The following is a 17,545-nucleotide window of genomic DNA, read 5'->3' on the forward strand; positions in this document are numbered from 1 at the left end:
ACAAACCAAATTGCCATGTTTGAGACAAACTGTGATACCTGTAAATGGTGGATTAATGTACATTTGATGTTTCAGGTCCCAGCACCCCAAAAAAGGACTGTAAAATACAATAAAAAAATAATAAAAATCACATTGTTACAGTTACAAGATTTTAGACTAACAAATAGTAATGTAGAATATAACAAGGTTTAGCCAATATGGAGGTAACTAGGGGGTTTACTCAGATAATGGTATTGTTAAATTGATCAATCAAATCTGCTTAAATTAATTTAAATATAAATTAAGTAAACAATACTTCTACAAATAGGGTGATCATCTCGATCCAGGTTGACCAGGAAGGTTTGGGGCAGTTCAGGTTTTTAAACTCACATTGCATTGCATTCTGAGGCCTGAATACACTGGGAGGTGAATTAAAAAAAGAAAACGCTCTTAAACGCTCAAATCATATGGTCACTCTGGCATAACCAAACAAAGCATTTCAATGAATCATTCTAAATCGGTTTAGAAATTTTGAATGCATTTACTGAAACTGCGGTCTGTTCTGACCATTAAGATCACATTTGCTCTATAATTCCATTCCACTAGTAGTGTCATTTCAGTTATAAGGCAGAACACAAATTACATGAGCAAGGGGTGCACTGTATATGATCGTTCATATGCTCTGATTAAATCGCAAAATACACATCAAGAGCAACAACTGACACATGGATTTTATATATAAAATCAGATAGTTTTAAAAAAAGAGTGATTTGCCACCTTTGCTATTCATAGATTTTTTTTTTATGTTTTGTTTTTAGTGAATGCTTCCAATTGCTTAACTTTCATACATTACAGGTCTGTGCTGCAATAAATACAAGATTAAAAAACACACCATTCGAAATTGTTCCAAAAAAAAAAAAAAGTTTATTTTGGGTAAGCCACTGGATCATAATAAATAACAGAACACTAGAGATGTACTGATAACAACAATCTTTTCTCATGCATTAAAACACAGCAATAAATATACACGTCAGTTGGTGACAGTGTTATGTTCATATAATAGTTATATAATTTAATAGCCACTTATTTTTTTTTTATTATTCTTTAAGTTAACTATGTATAATTATCAAATGTTCAAATAGTTTTAGATAATGCTTAATAGGACACACAGTATACATTGTTAACAATTAAAATGTTAACTGCTGCCCAATCCAAAACAGAAAAAAAAAAACAAAACAAAACACAAAAAAAAACCCCACACACCAAAACAGCTATCAACAGCTAGTTGGAGGGTGTGGGGGTGAATTATGTTTAATGCAAGTTCTGTTTGCAGCTGTTAGTTATTTTGACAAATGCATTAAACCCAATGCTTATGAGGTAATTGTGTGAATTCACAAGGAATTGATTGGAGCAAAATAATCTTCAGCAGTACTGTTACCCTTTAACTTAACTTACTGACATGGAAACAAAAAAGCTGAAATTAAACAAAATTTGAAAAAAAGAAATAAATACATAACATGTAAATAGGTAATCATTCAGTGTTTTCCAATTAAATATACCCTTATGAAAAGTAGTTAAATGTGGAACAGACAATTACATTTATATGAGAACAATTTAATATTTAAATGGAAACCCACCTCTGTACAATCCAGGGAAGGAAAAGACCCTGATTATACTGAAGTCAGCACCAGCTGCTTGAGCGTACCATAACGATGTGAAAGCTTAGGCCATTCTAACTTTTTGATTTATTGTCAGATAGATATCAGAGTTAATTTAATGAGGGAGATCTGTCGGTGGTCCACAGAAGTTCAATGTATGGCCACTTAGTTTGCAGACAGCGTTTGATTGGAGTATCATCAGTGCGCACCATTGGGTCCTCAAAGCCCAGAACTAAAGCGGTTCCCTCTACATACATAACCTAAAAAAAAAAAAGAAAAAAAAAAAAAAAAAGTATTGTTAAAATATAAAATATTACACATTTATTGATCATATAAGCCACAACCAGCGCTCCAGATAAGGTTTTAGGTCTGGGGGTAATTTACCCTCTAATTTTAACACAGACAGTAAAAGTTATTTTCAGGGAGTAAAATGCAACATTACCTTGAAGTCATGAGTAATCTCGATAAATACTATACAATCTTTAATGGTAATGGGGTAGGCATTAAAAAAGCCTTCCATTTTAACTGCAATGTTACTCTTAACTACTGTACAACCACGTGTGTGTTCTAAAAGATTCTTCATCAGCTCAAGGCATATTTTTCAAGGTATCACACCGACTGCAAATTAATTACGTTACTTATATTTTAACATTAAATTCTTAAACTCAGTGAACATGTTAACTCAATATAAAAAGCCATACAGATACATAAAATAAGGAAATGCATAAATAACTTAAAAGACATTGTATTCTGGGAGATGTAGTTGTTAGTGGAAGTTTTAGGGGAGGCAGGAGAGGAGGCAGACAAGCTGTGCAGCAAAATTGCTATGCATATATATATATATATTTTTTAGCCATTATAATTAGGTTTGGAGCGTATTTCTGATTTTTTGATGCGTAAAAGCGAGTATGTGGACTTTCAGTACAGTCACCATTTTTTAATTTTATTTTTTAAAAGACAAACTAAGCAGATGCCCAGCAAGCTAAATCTCAAGCAAAATTCTTCTTAAAGCATTCAGCATGGAGGTCATTTGACAGAATTGCCTCATTCAATGACATCATCAAATGATAGTCGTATGATTAATTCCATATGCCTCAACGTATGTCATCAGATTTTATTTATTTTTTACCAGCACTGAACCCAGTAACCAAACGCTAACACTAGAACTGCCACAGCAGTCATTTTGAAAGTTTGTGTTTTTTAAATTTAAATTACTCTGCGTGTCTGAAAGTTATGCGGTTGTCCTTTTATGATTTTTCCTAAATACATGTATTAAATACCCTGACGGCGTTTGAAAGGCAGTAGTGTGAAAATAAGTTATAATCCCGCCCACCTAGAACTGCAAAAAGCAGTCATTTTGACTGCCTTTTACAATACATCTATTTATTTTGAATATAACCTACAATATACTATATTTATATATATATATATATATATATATATATATATATATATATATATATATATATATATATATATATATATATATATATATATACACACACACACACAAGCCTGTTGTTATCTGGGACCTGGCAGCCATCAATTCCTTTGTTTTGTACAAGTCAGTCATGCACCAAGGAAAATATCAGTAGGAGAGAGTTCATCCTGAAGCTAGACATAGCGCTTTTGTAGAAACATTTTGATCAGAAACCTGCAAAACAGCAGGCTGCTGCAGCTCAACCTGGGCTGCACTGAGCTACACGCAAGAGAAAACATATGTTACTTTTGTTTTAAATTAAAAAACAATTTTGTATGTACATATACCTATTTACATACTAAATTCTTTTGAAACGTTTATTTTATTATAGTTTTTCATTTTTTTGAAGTAGTGCTTTATATGTGGGAAGTTTGAAAATAAACCCTTTTAGGTTTAATTGTTCTTTTAAACACAGGGTTTCGGCTGTGCAGGTGTTTGATATGATGTGCTTAAATAAAACTTTTGGAGTTGTATCCAATAGCCATTTGGTATAATATTGATGTTGTTTAAAAGGTAACCATCATAATTACTGCCGGTGGCGGTTTTATGTATGAGTATAACTGCAGCGGTTCTAGGGTTAATATTAGTTTTGTGAACAATAAGTATCCCATTATATCCCAAGGTAAAATTGCATTTATTATAGAACTGCATGTAAATATGGATAAAGAAAAAATGATTTGTGAATAAAAAGTGAGGTTATAAAGTGAAAGAACTATATAAGTAATGCATATTATCGGTTTCTGAAATATGGCATGGGTTACAAAAAATGTAGTCAATAATAAGAGTACTGTCAATCCCAATGTGCACAATTGAAATTGGTAAGACTGAAAAAACGTGTCAGTTAAAGGAAACTTAAGTCATAGAATACAGCTGTGGACATACAGTTACATTAGTAGAGCCAACAGCCAATGGCTAGTAAAGCTGGTATCCAAGTACCCCCAACAGACCATTTTTTTTTGTTTTGTTTCAACCAGGAACTAAGTATTTATTTTAAGAAAGGCATTGTTTTCCAGTGAATTGAAATTACATCATCCAAGACAAGCTACATGACTGCTCCATATTCAATCACCAAACTGCAATATGAGTTTGGTTTCTTGAGACGAGGGTCAATATACTTCCCTAAAAACATTGTGTTTCCGCAAAAAGTTAATTGAATTTGGCTCCTAGTGAGCTTACAAGAACCTACAAAAAAAAATCTGACCTGCCTTAAATTATACATTGCATTCTGTCTTTCTTCATTTAGCTACCAAGTGTTACTGTTAGTAAAAGTGTACTGTTCAGACTTCACTGACATTTGTGTATCTGACAAAACATTGTATTTGTTCCACTATCACAAGAGTCACAGCAATTCCCAATAGGCAAATTTAACCACTGCCTCACCAAGTATCACCATTACCCATTGAGTCCTGTCTACTGTAAGCGCTAATAGTTTTGTATTGGTTAATTTTAAAAACAGTTTTTCTCTTTTCACCACTCAGCTTCACCTAAGTGGCTATTTCACTTCTTAAACATACCAATAAAGGAATCAACCTCATATTATGCATACTCTATAACCAAACAAAATAGTTTATGGTATGGAATTACAATTATGGACACATCCTTCTAGCTCTGGTTTCCAAAGATCATTCCACTCCAGGTTTAATGGGTACACCTAAATTATTCATGTATTCTAGACCTAGTTTAAGGTTTTATACAAACAATGAAATAATGTATTACAATTATGAAACAAGGACAAGAACTGGAATGGACTCCTTGCTCTACAGCATCTCTGTCATAAAATGATATTAATAATTTTAAAAAAGTCACACACATATTACATAAATCCATTATTTAGACAGTATGGTTCCCCCTGGTGGCTTGTGATGGTCAACCTTCGAAGCTAATTAAACAGGAGGGCGACCATTACATAAGTCACTGTTTAGAATAAAATAGCAGCAGGATGGGTTTCTATACTAGCCAAGAAGTACAGACCAGTTTCTCGCCAAGTGCATTTTATGTTCATTCTTACATTCTGAATTATTCAGCTGTAGTGCATTTAAATGAACAGAGCTTCTGAGTGACATTTGTTTATTGAAACTGTACTACATGCCTTGATATTTCACTTGTCAAACAATACAGACACAGTCTTGTCTTCTGTTTTACAAAGTTGCTGTATGAAGATTTATTCAGATTTCAGGTTGTAACATAGCTTGGTGAAGCGCTAGGGATTACTCGACATGTAGGATGGAAATGTCAATCTAATACATTGGTAATAAAATACAGTAAAAACTTTGGCATTAAATCTACAAAGCAAGGTACAGAACATTAACAATGCTTTTTTTTCTGTTTTCAGCACATTCCTGTTACTCCCAATGGATGATGAGTTTACCTCCAAAGAAAGCAGTCTGGGGCTAATATCAATTTAGTGAAAGTACAGCGGAATCTGAACAAAGCACACTCATTCTGCACTACTTATGAGCTTTGCAGGCGAATGCATTGCTTTCTCTTTCCTCAGTTGATTATCAGTCTGTCTATAGCATTCCTAGACTTCCTGCTCAGAGGTTAGGGTTTAGGGTTTAGGTACATAGGGAGAGTGCCCCAGGAAAGGACTCTTCAAATGATTTAATGTGGAAAAAAGGAAAAAAAACGATTACACTTAGATTTCTAGGTACAGTTTTAAATAACAGTATAGTATTGAATCCACTGTTGAATCAAGTGTAACTTAAAATTTTACTTCTGGGGAATTTATCTTATCAAATGATTGGTCCAATGTATTAGTTTATTCAATCAGATCCTGGACTAATCACTGCTATTTTGTTTCAAGTACAGCTGATGTAGCTAGTTTCTCAAACTGTGTCAACTATGGCATAATAATTCAAAGTTAGATAAGACAATAATGAATATAAACTAGACACAGGGTTGTGGATCGAAAAACATTATCTATACAACACCATCTTAAAACCTGCTCTATCTTTGACTCAGTATTAGAACTGTATTTTAGGGCTGTACATCTGACATGTTTTCAAAAGAAATGTTTGTTGGAGCATTTTCCAAGATGATTCAGATTTTTTCAACCTCACCGAGATATCCAAGATCTGTGACGTGCTTGGTAACTAAGAAAGTTCTGAAAATAAAAAAGCAAAATCACTAAAGCTAAAAAACAGCAGATTTACACGGTTTTGAAAATGCCCTCCAGTGTCACTCAGTTCAGTCAACTAAAACTACACTTGTATTATAATATTAATATAATTATATTAATATTATAATAAAATTAATTTGATATAATTATCTTTTATTATAATACCAGGGCTCGAAATTAACGGTGATCATGCCGCAATTGCTGCAGGTGCCCTTTTTAATTGCCGCAATGTATGATCTACTGTGGCAGCAGCGCTCTTTCTCTAGCCACTAGAGATACCTGTACACACCAAATTAGGAAGTGATGGATCCAAACAATAACATGATGACGTGATTTGCGTTAAGTCAATTCAGCGGGGGAGGGGAGAAGACAACAATGAACAATGAACACAACCCTTTCAAGCATATGGATTTCTACCGTGCGTAATAATGCCATCTCAGAAAAAGTCCTGAAAAAAACATAGATGGCCTGGCACAAAAGGCAAAACTTGATCCTTTTTTCAGGTCAATAGTTTAGAAATGTTTAAGATACAAGAAGTTTTCTTTCAGGTTTTAAAAAAGGATTTACTGTAACTAACTTGGATATGGTTCAATTGCCATTATCCCCTTATTTTAATTTCCTTATTTTTACCACAATGAAACCAACACGGCAGGAAATACTTTTTTTACATTACAGTATTTACTATCATTATTTGTCCATCTTTTGAAAGATAAGTTTGTTTTTTCAAGTCCACAAATGCAACGCCTCTGCATTTTGTATGTTACACGTGGTAACAATATTTCTTTGTTTAGCTTATGTTAAAAACTGTGAAGATTAATTACATGCTATTAAAATTTAACAAATTGTAAAATTTTACCTTTTTGTAACATCAGTGGTTTAAACAAAAGCTTTTTTTTATTACTCATTTTTGCAGTCTCTCTAGCTTTAATAAATGTATTTGTCTAAAGTCTTGTTTGATCCTTGTATTTTTATTATGCTATAATAGCTTGCTCTTTGTGACTCCGACTTTAGAGTCGCTGCTGTTAGAATTAATTTTACCAGCAACCATACCAGACAGCCCATAAAACTAAAACAGTACAGAGTAGGTGTTTGCCAACAAACTACTTTTTGCATCCTTTTGGGCATAAAAGTCACCTCATGCTAGCATGCCAGTAACCACAAAGGACAATTCATACAATTAAAAATACATTTAGCTTTTGCCAACAAAAAACACCCCAGCATTTTCTGGAAAAATAAATAGTTATTATTAAGTTAAACTGTTGTTTCTTTCTGTGACTAACTAATTAGCTTTATATATCAATCCTAAGCAAAATTACACAGCATCCTACACTGGCCTTGGTGTCCTCTACAAATCTATATAACCCAAGGCCATTTTGGTCTTGCCATTTTTGTGCAATTTAGACCCTTGTAATACTACTGTTACATTAATTAAAATATAAATAATTACACACAAAAAAATGATATCCTGGACTAAACATCAAAATGTTTAAGATGACTAAAATGACCCTTGGCACCTCCACTTTTTGGATGCTTAGGTAAAGGATACTGTTTAATACCTTTTCGTTGTGGTTAGACTGCTTCAGCCCATTGTAGTGGTACACAGGGAATGAGTCTGGAATAACAGAGTTCTGAAATAAAAAGGAAAGACATGTTAATATGGTCGTTTCTCCTCTGTATGCCCTGTCTTCACATCCCATTAATCAGTCAAAACAATTACATCAGAAGGTGTCGAAAGTTTGTAGTTGAAACTTACAGTCCACCTTGTTTTCTGAAGTGTGCCGTCAATTTAATAGACTTAAAAATAAATTGTAGGGATACAGAAACTTCCAAACACTTAGCTTTCACCCTAAAGTATATTAGAACAAGACTGTTAAGAATAGATTTAGCATAGCCTGTTAATAAAAAGAGAGCTCTGCAAAACCAAAACTCATTAAGATATCATATTTAGCTTTGAAAACCTGTCTCAATGTTATGCCCACCTGCTACTTTAGCCACAACAGTTTGAACCTTTTCCTTCCGATTAATATTCTATAAAAACCGGCTTAATTTCCCTCAAATAGAGCATAAGAGTTTGGAACTGTTGTAAGTAAATAAGACATTATCCAGGCTCCGTTTCAGAATTACACGACAGACTTGATTCATTATTGGAGCGTTTTTTCCATTAGACAATCGCTGACTGAACTCTTGTGCACTACTGAACAGATGTTTTATTACTAGCATAAGTTAATAGAAACAAAAGGATATTAGAAGTATATTAAAAGTTGCACAAAATGTTAAGACCATTAAACACTTTATCTTGATTTGGCAGTTGCAAAATGCAACTTTTTTTTTTGGTTACAGAGAAATTAGGGTGATTATATGTATTCCCAAAGGCCAACCAACTGGGCTTGGACAGTTGGTCTGTTGATTTGAACTAATCACATGTTAATAAATGTACTTGTACGCAGAATGCCAGCATTATCAGTTAGCTATTTTAATACAATTATACTGCTATAACTCACATAAAGGTTGTAAGGCCCAAGATTCAAACAAAAACAAAAAAAACACACACACCTTAAGCAAGCAAAGATTTAGCAAATAAAATTATTTTACTAAAGCAAAAATATTGCTGTTTTTTTCTTTTTATATATATAGAAGAAGTGTCATCCTAGTATATAGACAATGTGTACAACTGTTTTGTAATAGAGCATGGGTAAAAATGTAATAGCAGATTAAAAAGTGGAACACAAGACTGAAAAATGCATGCCTACGTTATATGTGAATTTACAGACTAAACCAGTACATAGGGGTCATCTTTGTAAACCATAAACATCTTTGTAAAATAGATTAAGTATAAATGTGACCTGGATAGCTTGTGGAGATTGTGAGAGAATGAAGTAGAGGTCACAGTGAAAAAGATTTAACATAAAACAAACAAGTTGAACAAAACACTCAAAATAAACAGTGAAGTGATTGTGTAATCCCCGGGCATAAATACAAATACACATTTTAAATCGCCCGTGCTACATATAGCACACTCCGTGCACCACTACATACATGAAGGTAAACAATAACACACCACACAAACACAAAATACGTGCAGGGGGGGGGCACCCGGCCACAGTATGTTTTCTTGTTATACAGATATATAAAAGAACCTTGTATATACATGTAAATATCACATGTATATTTTTCAGCACCATAAACTTCCCTGCCCCGGAGGCATTATTAGCAGGCACAGAAGGTAACATGCAATACACAGCGGTTAAAACAATCCAATATATAGCGCACCCTTTTCTGTCAATAGGCTGCCCCTCTAAAATGAGATGCAAATAGATCACGGACAAAGAGCAGTATCTATCTTTTATACATTCCAGGATAGAATTCCAGTTTTAATCAAAATGGCCAAGACTGAAAATCAGACAGCCTATATAAATGGCAAGCCTCTGTATGCAAGACTATTTAACATGGAATAGTCTCAGCAGTGTTAACTCTACATGCTACACCATGGCACTTTATAAAAGCACACCTAATGCTCAAGTTAAGTTAGTACCCACTCTTCCCCCGCTCAAGTATACATTCATTACCTGGTCAGGAAAGAACTCTTGCAGAAAAGTTCCTAGTAATATTATTCCTAATCCTTCAGGGTCTAATTTACTCTTCATGAGGTTTACACTGAAACAAAACAAAACAAAAAAATCCTGTTATAATGAACACTCATGTTAATATGGTTTAAAACAACCTTACATAATAGGTCTACAGTGATACAAGACTTTTCACATCATGATACAAGCTGAACAGAAAATGGCGATATCACAATAAATGATCACCTGAATTGATAACTGACATTTTTTTCTTTTAGGTAATTTTAAAAGAAAGGAACTGTTGTGTTAATGCCAACAATAATAATACAGAACAGCGTTTCAAATTATATATATTCAATTTCGTCTCTCGGCTGTCAACATGTTACCCCTGAACAGCCTCTGAGCATGCAAATCATTTTTCATGCAGATGGCGAGCTACAGTCATTCTGCTGATGCGCGGGTTATTTCCTTCAATTTCTCGTGCTGTAGCCACTGCAGTCTGAAAACAATTACGCAGATGGATCAGTTGAATGTGATGGTCCTGGGCCGATGTGGTGACCGTTTGCCTTCCAGAGTGTGGTCTGTCCCTCGCAGAGCCAGTTTCCTGGTTTCTCTGGACTAGTCTGCTGATTGTTGAAGCAGAACATCTAATTCTCCGGGCAACGTCTCTCACAGGCAGACCGCCTTCAGTCATGCCGACAGCAACCAGGTGATCTTCATTACTCAAGCGGGGCATGATCATATCTTTCGTGTTCTTAAATTAATTAAAATCATGTCTTTTCAAATGGCTATTTATACAGATTCGTACTCAACTACTTTTGACAATTTTAACTCAACTCAAATACCAAACATTGAGCACCTGGCATTTTTATGAAATCACATGACTTGAGCTCAGTATTTTGTAACCCCAAGGAACAATACTACTCAAACAATCAACAAACCTATCTGCTCACTATTTAAAATGTAAATAACATTATGTATGTGCCCATTGAGCTAACGATGTTAAAACTTAAGACTGTTAGACTGTTGCGTTTTCATTGTGCATCACTGACAGTATTACAGTGAATTAAGTTATCAGTATTTGGACATTTTTAAAGCAAAAAACATTTGTAAATGCAGTATGACGTCAATAAAGCAGGGCACAGCAGAAGCACAGCAGTCCCTCAGCTGAAAACACACACTCGTCACTCCCCTGGGGCATGTCCTACACATCACATGACACACAAAGGTCCTTTCATCAGGAACTAGACTTAACCATAAGATCTTCAAGTAAAGAAGGTTTCGAAGTGTGGATGCTACATATCTCTGACTTAACGTTATCTGTGCCATTACCCTCAAATATCATGGTAATTGATTTTATCAAACAATACAAATAATTTAAAAGTTATACTGATATTACTTTGTAACGTAATATAACAACTATAAAGTGCTTTACAAAAAATAAACCTTTGTCAAGATTTAAAGTAGGCATTTAACCAAAAACGTACTGTTTTATGAGAATATTGCTTTGATTTTCTTTACCTGTGGGTTAAAAGGTTTTTATAGACTTATAAACTCTTTCCCACATCTATTAACTCCAGGGCTACAGATACCTAGAACTTTATGTGCAACCCAAGACAGACATCTGACCTCAAGGCTCATCAAAGGTTGACAACAAAGGTGGTCTGCTACACACTTAACTAATCAGCACAAAGCTAAAGTATTTGTTTGTTTAACTTAAGGGGTTTAGTGCAGCCACCACCCCAAACATCTTGGGAAGGATTTACCCGATTTCCAAGCAAAAATAAAAGTTGTAGCCTATAAAATAATATCAGAATAGTTACTTCAATTGTCTATTTAAGTTTCCAATGTATAGGTTTGAAAGAAACACAGTATATCAGTAAACATTATGACAAAGTTTGTTTTGTGGTAAAAACCTAAGCAACAGCCAAGATCAATTTATGCCCGTACCCAAATTACTTTGAGGACCTCTGATCTAGATGGTTGACCATGGACAATATTTTCTTCAATTAAAGAGTAAGACTATTCACTCGTCTTCTGATCTGTTTGTTTTTAGAGTGCGATTTGAAATGGTTCTTTACCTTTACAGTGAGTAGCGTGATGGAGCATCCATTTTAAGAAAAAACGGTGAAACAGTTTTACAAAATTATGGATGCAAAATATTCATGCCAGTCATTACTTTTTTGTTTAGTTTAAATGCATTAGGTTTAAGTAAATTTAGTCCCACATTATTTCCAGACTGTAACTTAAAACATAATACTGGGTATGTCCAAATTGACTTACTACTCAGTCTCTGACACAAGGTCCAGTGCTTTCATTACATCCTCCAGCAATGTATCAGGTATAAATCCATTATCTGTAAAAGAATAAAAACAATGACAGGTGGTAAACCAGTAGAGTCTGACATGTTTCATTTGTCTAAAAACCATTAGACAAGAGAGTTTACCGCTGTCCACTGGCAAAGGATCAAGAACAGCAGAGCAAGGTGTTTTAATGCTGTAGGGCAGCTGGAGACCTTAAACTCAGTTACATCCTCAAAAGTATTACTACTCTAAATTTTATATACATTTACTATTTAAAATATACAGCCTATTTTGAGCTTTTCGAAAAATTTTACAACAGAAGTATAACAAAGCATTTGCAATTCTGCATGTGCTGTTCCTCCATAATGCAATCCAAAAGGGAAAAAGACTAGTCTATCATGCTCTAGTATTTTGAAGATTTGTGAAAACTCAAAAGTCGTTATCATTTTCACCACGTAAAACATAGCAGATGTAAACAATCAGTGCATTGAGGACCAGAAACAATTGTCCCGATGTATAAATGACTTCCACAATCTGAAGTCATGCTTTTGGAATCCCTTTATCTAAAAAAAAAAGACTTAAACTGTAGTATGTATTTCTGTAGTTTAATTTCCACTCTGTCTGAAGAATAAGAAATTATATTAAGATTACTTAAAAAGGCAAACTGGCATTAACTTCTTGTTTTATATATAATATATATAATATTAATTATAGATAATATATATATATATATATATTATATCTATATACAAATATATATATGAGTGATACAACAAAAGTGTTCAGAAGACATCATGGAATCTGTTCAACAGCGGTGCTGGTCATAAAATGTGTTGGTTTACTTCACTGCAAGAGTGCTATGTTTTTTTGTGATGGTTACAGATTGCACACAAAAAATTATGTTTCCAGTGTTCTGTATCTTTTATAACATGTTATTTTCTATAAAATTTTTATCAATATCTTGCACTTTTCTGAGAAAAGTATGCAGTGTGAATTGTACACTTAGTATCACCCGACCTGCTTAGGTATGATGAAAGTATGGAACTGTTAAAAAGACACATGCCAAAAAGGATAACACTTGGCTGAGTATACAGAAATCCAACTGAATTCTGACAGGGCAGCTAGCAGCTTTGTACAGCTGTAACTAGAGGATGTAAGCTTCTGCTACCCTTCCTACCCAAAGGGATGCCTTTCCCTTCATTTCTACAATGACCTCTCGTCAGGAGTGGAAACATGTTAAGGACGTTAAAGTCGAGATTCACCACTGCACAGGAAAATGTAAATACGCTTTGTGTGTGATGAATTCAACTTAACTTCTGGCATTTTGGCAGGCATTTTAATTGAAAACAGTTTCTTCCAAATTGGGTTTTGCAATCCCCACTGTTTACATATTTGATGACAGTCAAGAAAAGATCATTTTCAGCTGGAGTAAAAGACACAGCAGAACGCCCACCGATAAACCATAAAAAGCAATCCTGAATTAACTTTAGTTTGGGAAAGTTTTACATTTGTTAAATACAAATAGAGTCCACCAAAGGATGAACTATTGGTAGCCAGTGTAACGAGATATCAATCTAGGAAATCACGTAGAATAGTTTCAACTTCTGTGACTGCATTGTGCATTCTCACACCATTCACTTTAGGTATCTGGGGACTGTAACTTAAATAAATAAATAAAAACACATGCTGCTGCAGACTTGTTAAAAGTCTTAATACCTTCCCTCAAATTCTCCATGTAGAAATATTAATATTATTGAAATTGGTTATTTACAGCTTTCCTGTTGCTGTCACTGTGTTCTGTTCCATACCAGACACACGTCTCGGAGCAGTTAACTTGATAGAACCTGGTTCGCCTAAACTAGAGGATATGAACTGAACTTTAGACCAAAATTTGGTGCATGGCTTAAATGTGTTTTTTATTCTTCAAATAAAGCAAGCAAGCAGAACACATCTGAAACAGAATGTCTTAGTAATTGCTGTTAATTTAGAATTCTGATGTATTTCTAGAACGTTCCACTGTTTGTTGATTTAGTTAACACTAATTAACAACGGCTCTAATCTGTTCTTTTAATCTTCTATTGGTTTTCCTATACTGGGGTTTATTACCTCACATTTGTATTTGTTAAATAAACTTGTCATGTAAAACATTAATTTAGGGAGGTCAATCACATTACATAACTGAATTCAATTGTTCTGTTTATAAAGAAATGATCATTCTTGTAGTCAGTTTTATTTGTCTAGTGGGATAAACGTAGTGTCAGCACTGTGTCTGTTGAAGTACATCCATCCAAACACATCCTAACAAGTTAAACAACATAATGTTTGCATCAACATTATGTTATATAGGGAAATGTGTTGTATACAATTTTCAAATTCAACAAGTTTATCTTCTTATCCATACATGGCATGTCCCTGTTTTAATCATAAAACAAATCTTAGTCTGTTACAGCCAGCTCAGGGCCACAGGCGGTTTGTTTCTGATTGAGAATACAAAGGCACTAATCCAAATCTTTCTGTATATAAATTCTGTTTAGTTTAAGCCAAGACATCTATTGGCTTTTTATACCAAAAGTATAAGTGCACAGGCCTGTTGGCTTTATCAGTTTCCTTACCTCAACACCCAGAATAGAGCTTGCCTGTGAGAACAAGATGAAGGCAACACTCGTGTGATTTTGTACTTTGTAATATTATTTACTAAACCGAACCTTGTTAAAAATAACTTCAGAACTATTGCATGCCTGAAAACTAAAGACTAACCCGAAAAGCACAGCTATGCACAGGGCATAGATACTTAGATATTAGGAACATTCAAAATATGTACGATAGATAATCTTTTAGAATATGTACTGTTACGAAGCAGAACAGCCAAACCATGTAAGAATATGTACTCTTACGAAGCAAAACAGCCAAACCATGTAAACTAATAACATACAAAACCAACAAAAAATATTAAACAAAAAATAAGCAATAAACTAACGTCATCCTTTTGGTGGGTTAATGACTTAAAATCATACTACGTAACATGATATCTACCTATCATCTGTAACATTTGGAAAAATACAATTCCAAGTGGGTAAAACTTTTGCGAAATGAAGAAAACCTTCAAAACGCAGCAGTGATTGGGCAGGTCTTCAGAGTCCCATGCCTTTCACCATTGTTCTAAACTAAAGCCAAGGAGCACATATTTAAGCATGAAAGGTGAGTCTGATTGGCACTGCTGGGCTCCAAACAAGGTAAAATAGTTACTTTGAAGTGTTTATTTTAGCACAGTCTTTTTAACAATACAAGTTTTAAGAACTAATTTAACTTTTTACTTACTGCATTCAATAAAAAAGCTACTAGGGAGACATGGCATTAAAACGTTACAATAAAATATCAAGAATATCCAGTTTAGACACAGGCCTCTATACAATGTCTCAAAACAATTCTGTCAACATGGGAATAGTTTTTGATTAAAATGATAAAGTTTTTAATTAAGTTTGTAATCGACATGATTATTTAGAGGGCTCTAACAGAATAACATGCCTACAGTAATCCCCATCTAGGGAAATCTGGTAGTTGACTCAGCTGTTGGAACAGATTTACTGCATATTCAATTCTCAAAAAAGGACAGTGTCTGGTACAACAGAAGGGAAAGCTAAAGCAATAGCCTAAACTTAAATTTAATCAGGATGAACAATTCTTACCAAGCATTGCAGTTAAAGGTCAATTACAATCCGAGTGTTTGTTATTCAAGTGACCAGTTGGGGTCTTACCAAACTTTATTGATCCGGAGCCTGAAGTAAATAGAGCTTCTTGTTGGGATGCTTAACATGCCTTTGAAGAGATGCAGGGTTTAACTGCACCACACTTAAAGTTAAATAAAATATTTTATATAAAAGACAATAGCACAGTTATTAAACTTACAATTTACTACTTCTAAAATAAGACAAGATGACAAAAAAGGAGTAACAACTAAACTGAGATGTAGTCAAGTGTACTAAAAAGAGTTAGGGTTATATGACTTCTTTGGAATTTCTTTCAGATGCAATATCCTACAGTGTATCATATTTAAACTCATGAGAATAAAATTGTCTGTGAACAATAAAATAAGGAAGTTTAACACAGCTTACATGCCTTTTAATAATGCTTTAATAATCTGTTACACCAAATACAGTACAAAAACATGTTAGACATTTGAGCTGTGGTTGTTGGTGCTGGAGAATATATTTTGTAAATGTTTTTGATTTTAAAAAAAAGGGGGAGGAGATCATGCATTTACCTCATGATTAGTAACAAATATGTCTAGTACAGATAATTATTTTGGCCAATCTTGGGAAAATTGCACAATTACGATAGCTATCCAAATGTCACAAAAAGAACAGTAAATTGCAGTCTAAACTGATTATTGCTTCCTGTTTTAGAAATCATTTAAATCCACTTATAGGAACTGTTTTGCAAGTGTAAATGCAAAGGAAAATATTCTGAGAGGAACACAAAAGCAGTTTAATTATTGTTCAGGGAAATGTCATGCTTCCTTTAACATTACAGTTATTTCAGTACCTTAACATTTTCACTAGCTTCAATACATACCCCTTTTACATGCATAAAATCCTACTGAATACAATATTTATAAAATAAATTACACAACGACAGAAAAGCAAGCAACACATCACTGTCAAATGCACCGTACACTCAGATTGGCAATGCCAAGATAGAAAGTTTGACCACAGTTTGTTTTAGTATGAAAATATGAGAACCCTAATAACAGACCTCCTGTAATGGAACTATACTGAGAGAATCATAGAATACAGCAGTCTACCAAGTATAAAGACACAATGGCAACACAGCAGCCACCTTAGGTCACAAGTCAAATTAAAGGGTTTTGTTAGATTTTGCCCAAGGATTTTAACACTGAAAATAAGAAGTTGAAATCTGAAATGGCTTCAGATATTAACACTTATGAATGCAGCAACTGCAGATTTTCAAAATTCATACAAGTTCATACAATTGGTACTACCCTACCTTCTGGGTCAAAGGTTTGGAAAACTCTCCTTGCTTGTTCTGATGGAGATTCAGGAGCAACCAGGAGCATTTCCTAAAAAAAAAAAAAAAAAAAAAAATCAAGCTGTGAATTTAAACAGGTATATATTGTGTTATTTTATAGGAACAATGTTTTAATTTATTTAGGAACATCATTTATTTCCCAGATTTGTAGTCCCCCCCCCCCCCCCCCCCCCCAAAAAAAAGCCGCGCGTGGGGCGGGGGCTTCTTTTCCGAAAATCTTATGTCGATTTGTTTTTGGTAAACAATGAGGTCCTGAAGTCAGTTTCAGACTACTTAACATAGCACAGCTTGATAAACAGCTTTCTGGCAATTAACCAATCTTAACCCAAATTACAAATAAAACTAGATATATTTTCTGGGACCAGTTAGGCAAACTAAACAATAAATGTTTATCTTTG

General features: G+C 34.0%; 1 protein-coding gene across 3 annotated transcripts in view; it reads right to left on the reverse strand.

Annotated features, from left to right (window-relative positions):
• Positions 1 to 901: 901 nt before the first annotated feature.
• The window catches only part of mindy3 (MINDY lysine 48 deubiquitinase 3), a 44,571-nt gene continuing 27,927 nt past the window's right edge, over positions 902 to 17,545 (reverse strand). For all 3 annotated transcript variants that reach the window (XM_041248834.1, XM_041248835.1, XM_041248833.1), the window contains 5 exons: positions 17,106 to 17,178; positions 12,082 to 12,154; positions 9,802 to 9,889; positions 7,792 to 7,863; positions 902 to 1,897 (listed from right to left, as the gene is read on the reverse strand). In XM_041248834.1, coding sequence (XP_041104768.1) covers positions 1,748 to 1,897; positions 7,792 to 7,863; positions 9,802 to 9,889; positions 12,082 to 12,154; positions 17,106 to 17,178 — 456 coding nt within the window. In that variant the 3' untranslated portion in view covers positions 902 to 1,747. The remainder of the gene's footprint in view (positions 1,898 to 7,791; positions 7,864 to 9,801; positions 9,890 to 12,081; positions 12,155 to 17,105; positions 17,179 to 17,545) is intronic.

The sequence above is a fragment of the Polyodon spathula genome, chromosome 4 (genome assembly GCF_017654505.1).
Source record: "Polyodon spathula isolate WHYD16114869_AA chromosome 4, ASM1765450v1, whole genome shotgun sequence".
NCBI classification, from domain to species: domain Eukaryota; kingdom Metazoa; phylum Chordata; class Actinopteri; order Acipenseriformes; family Polyodontidae; genus Polyodon; species Polyodon spathula.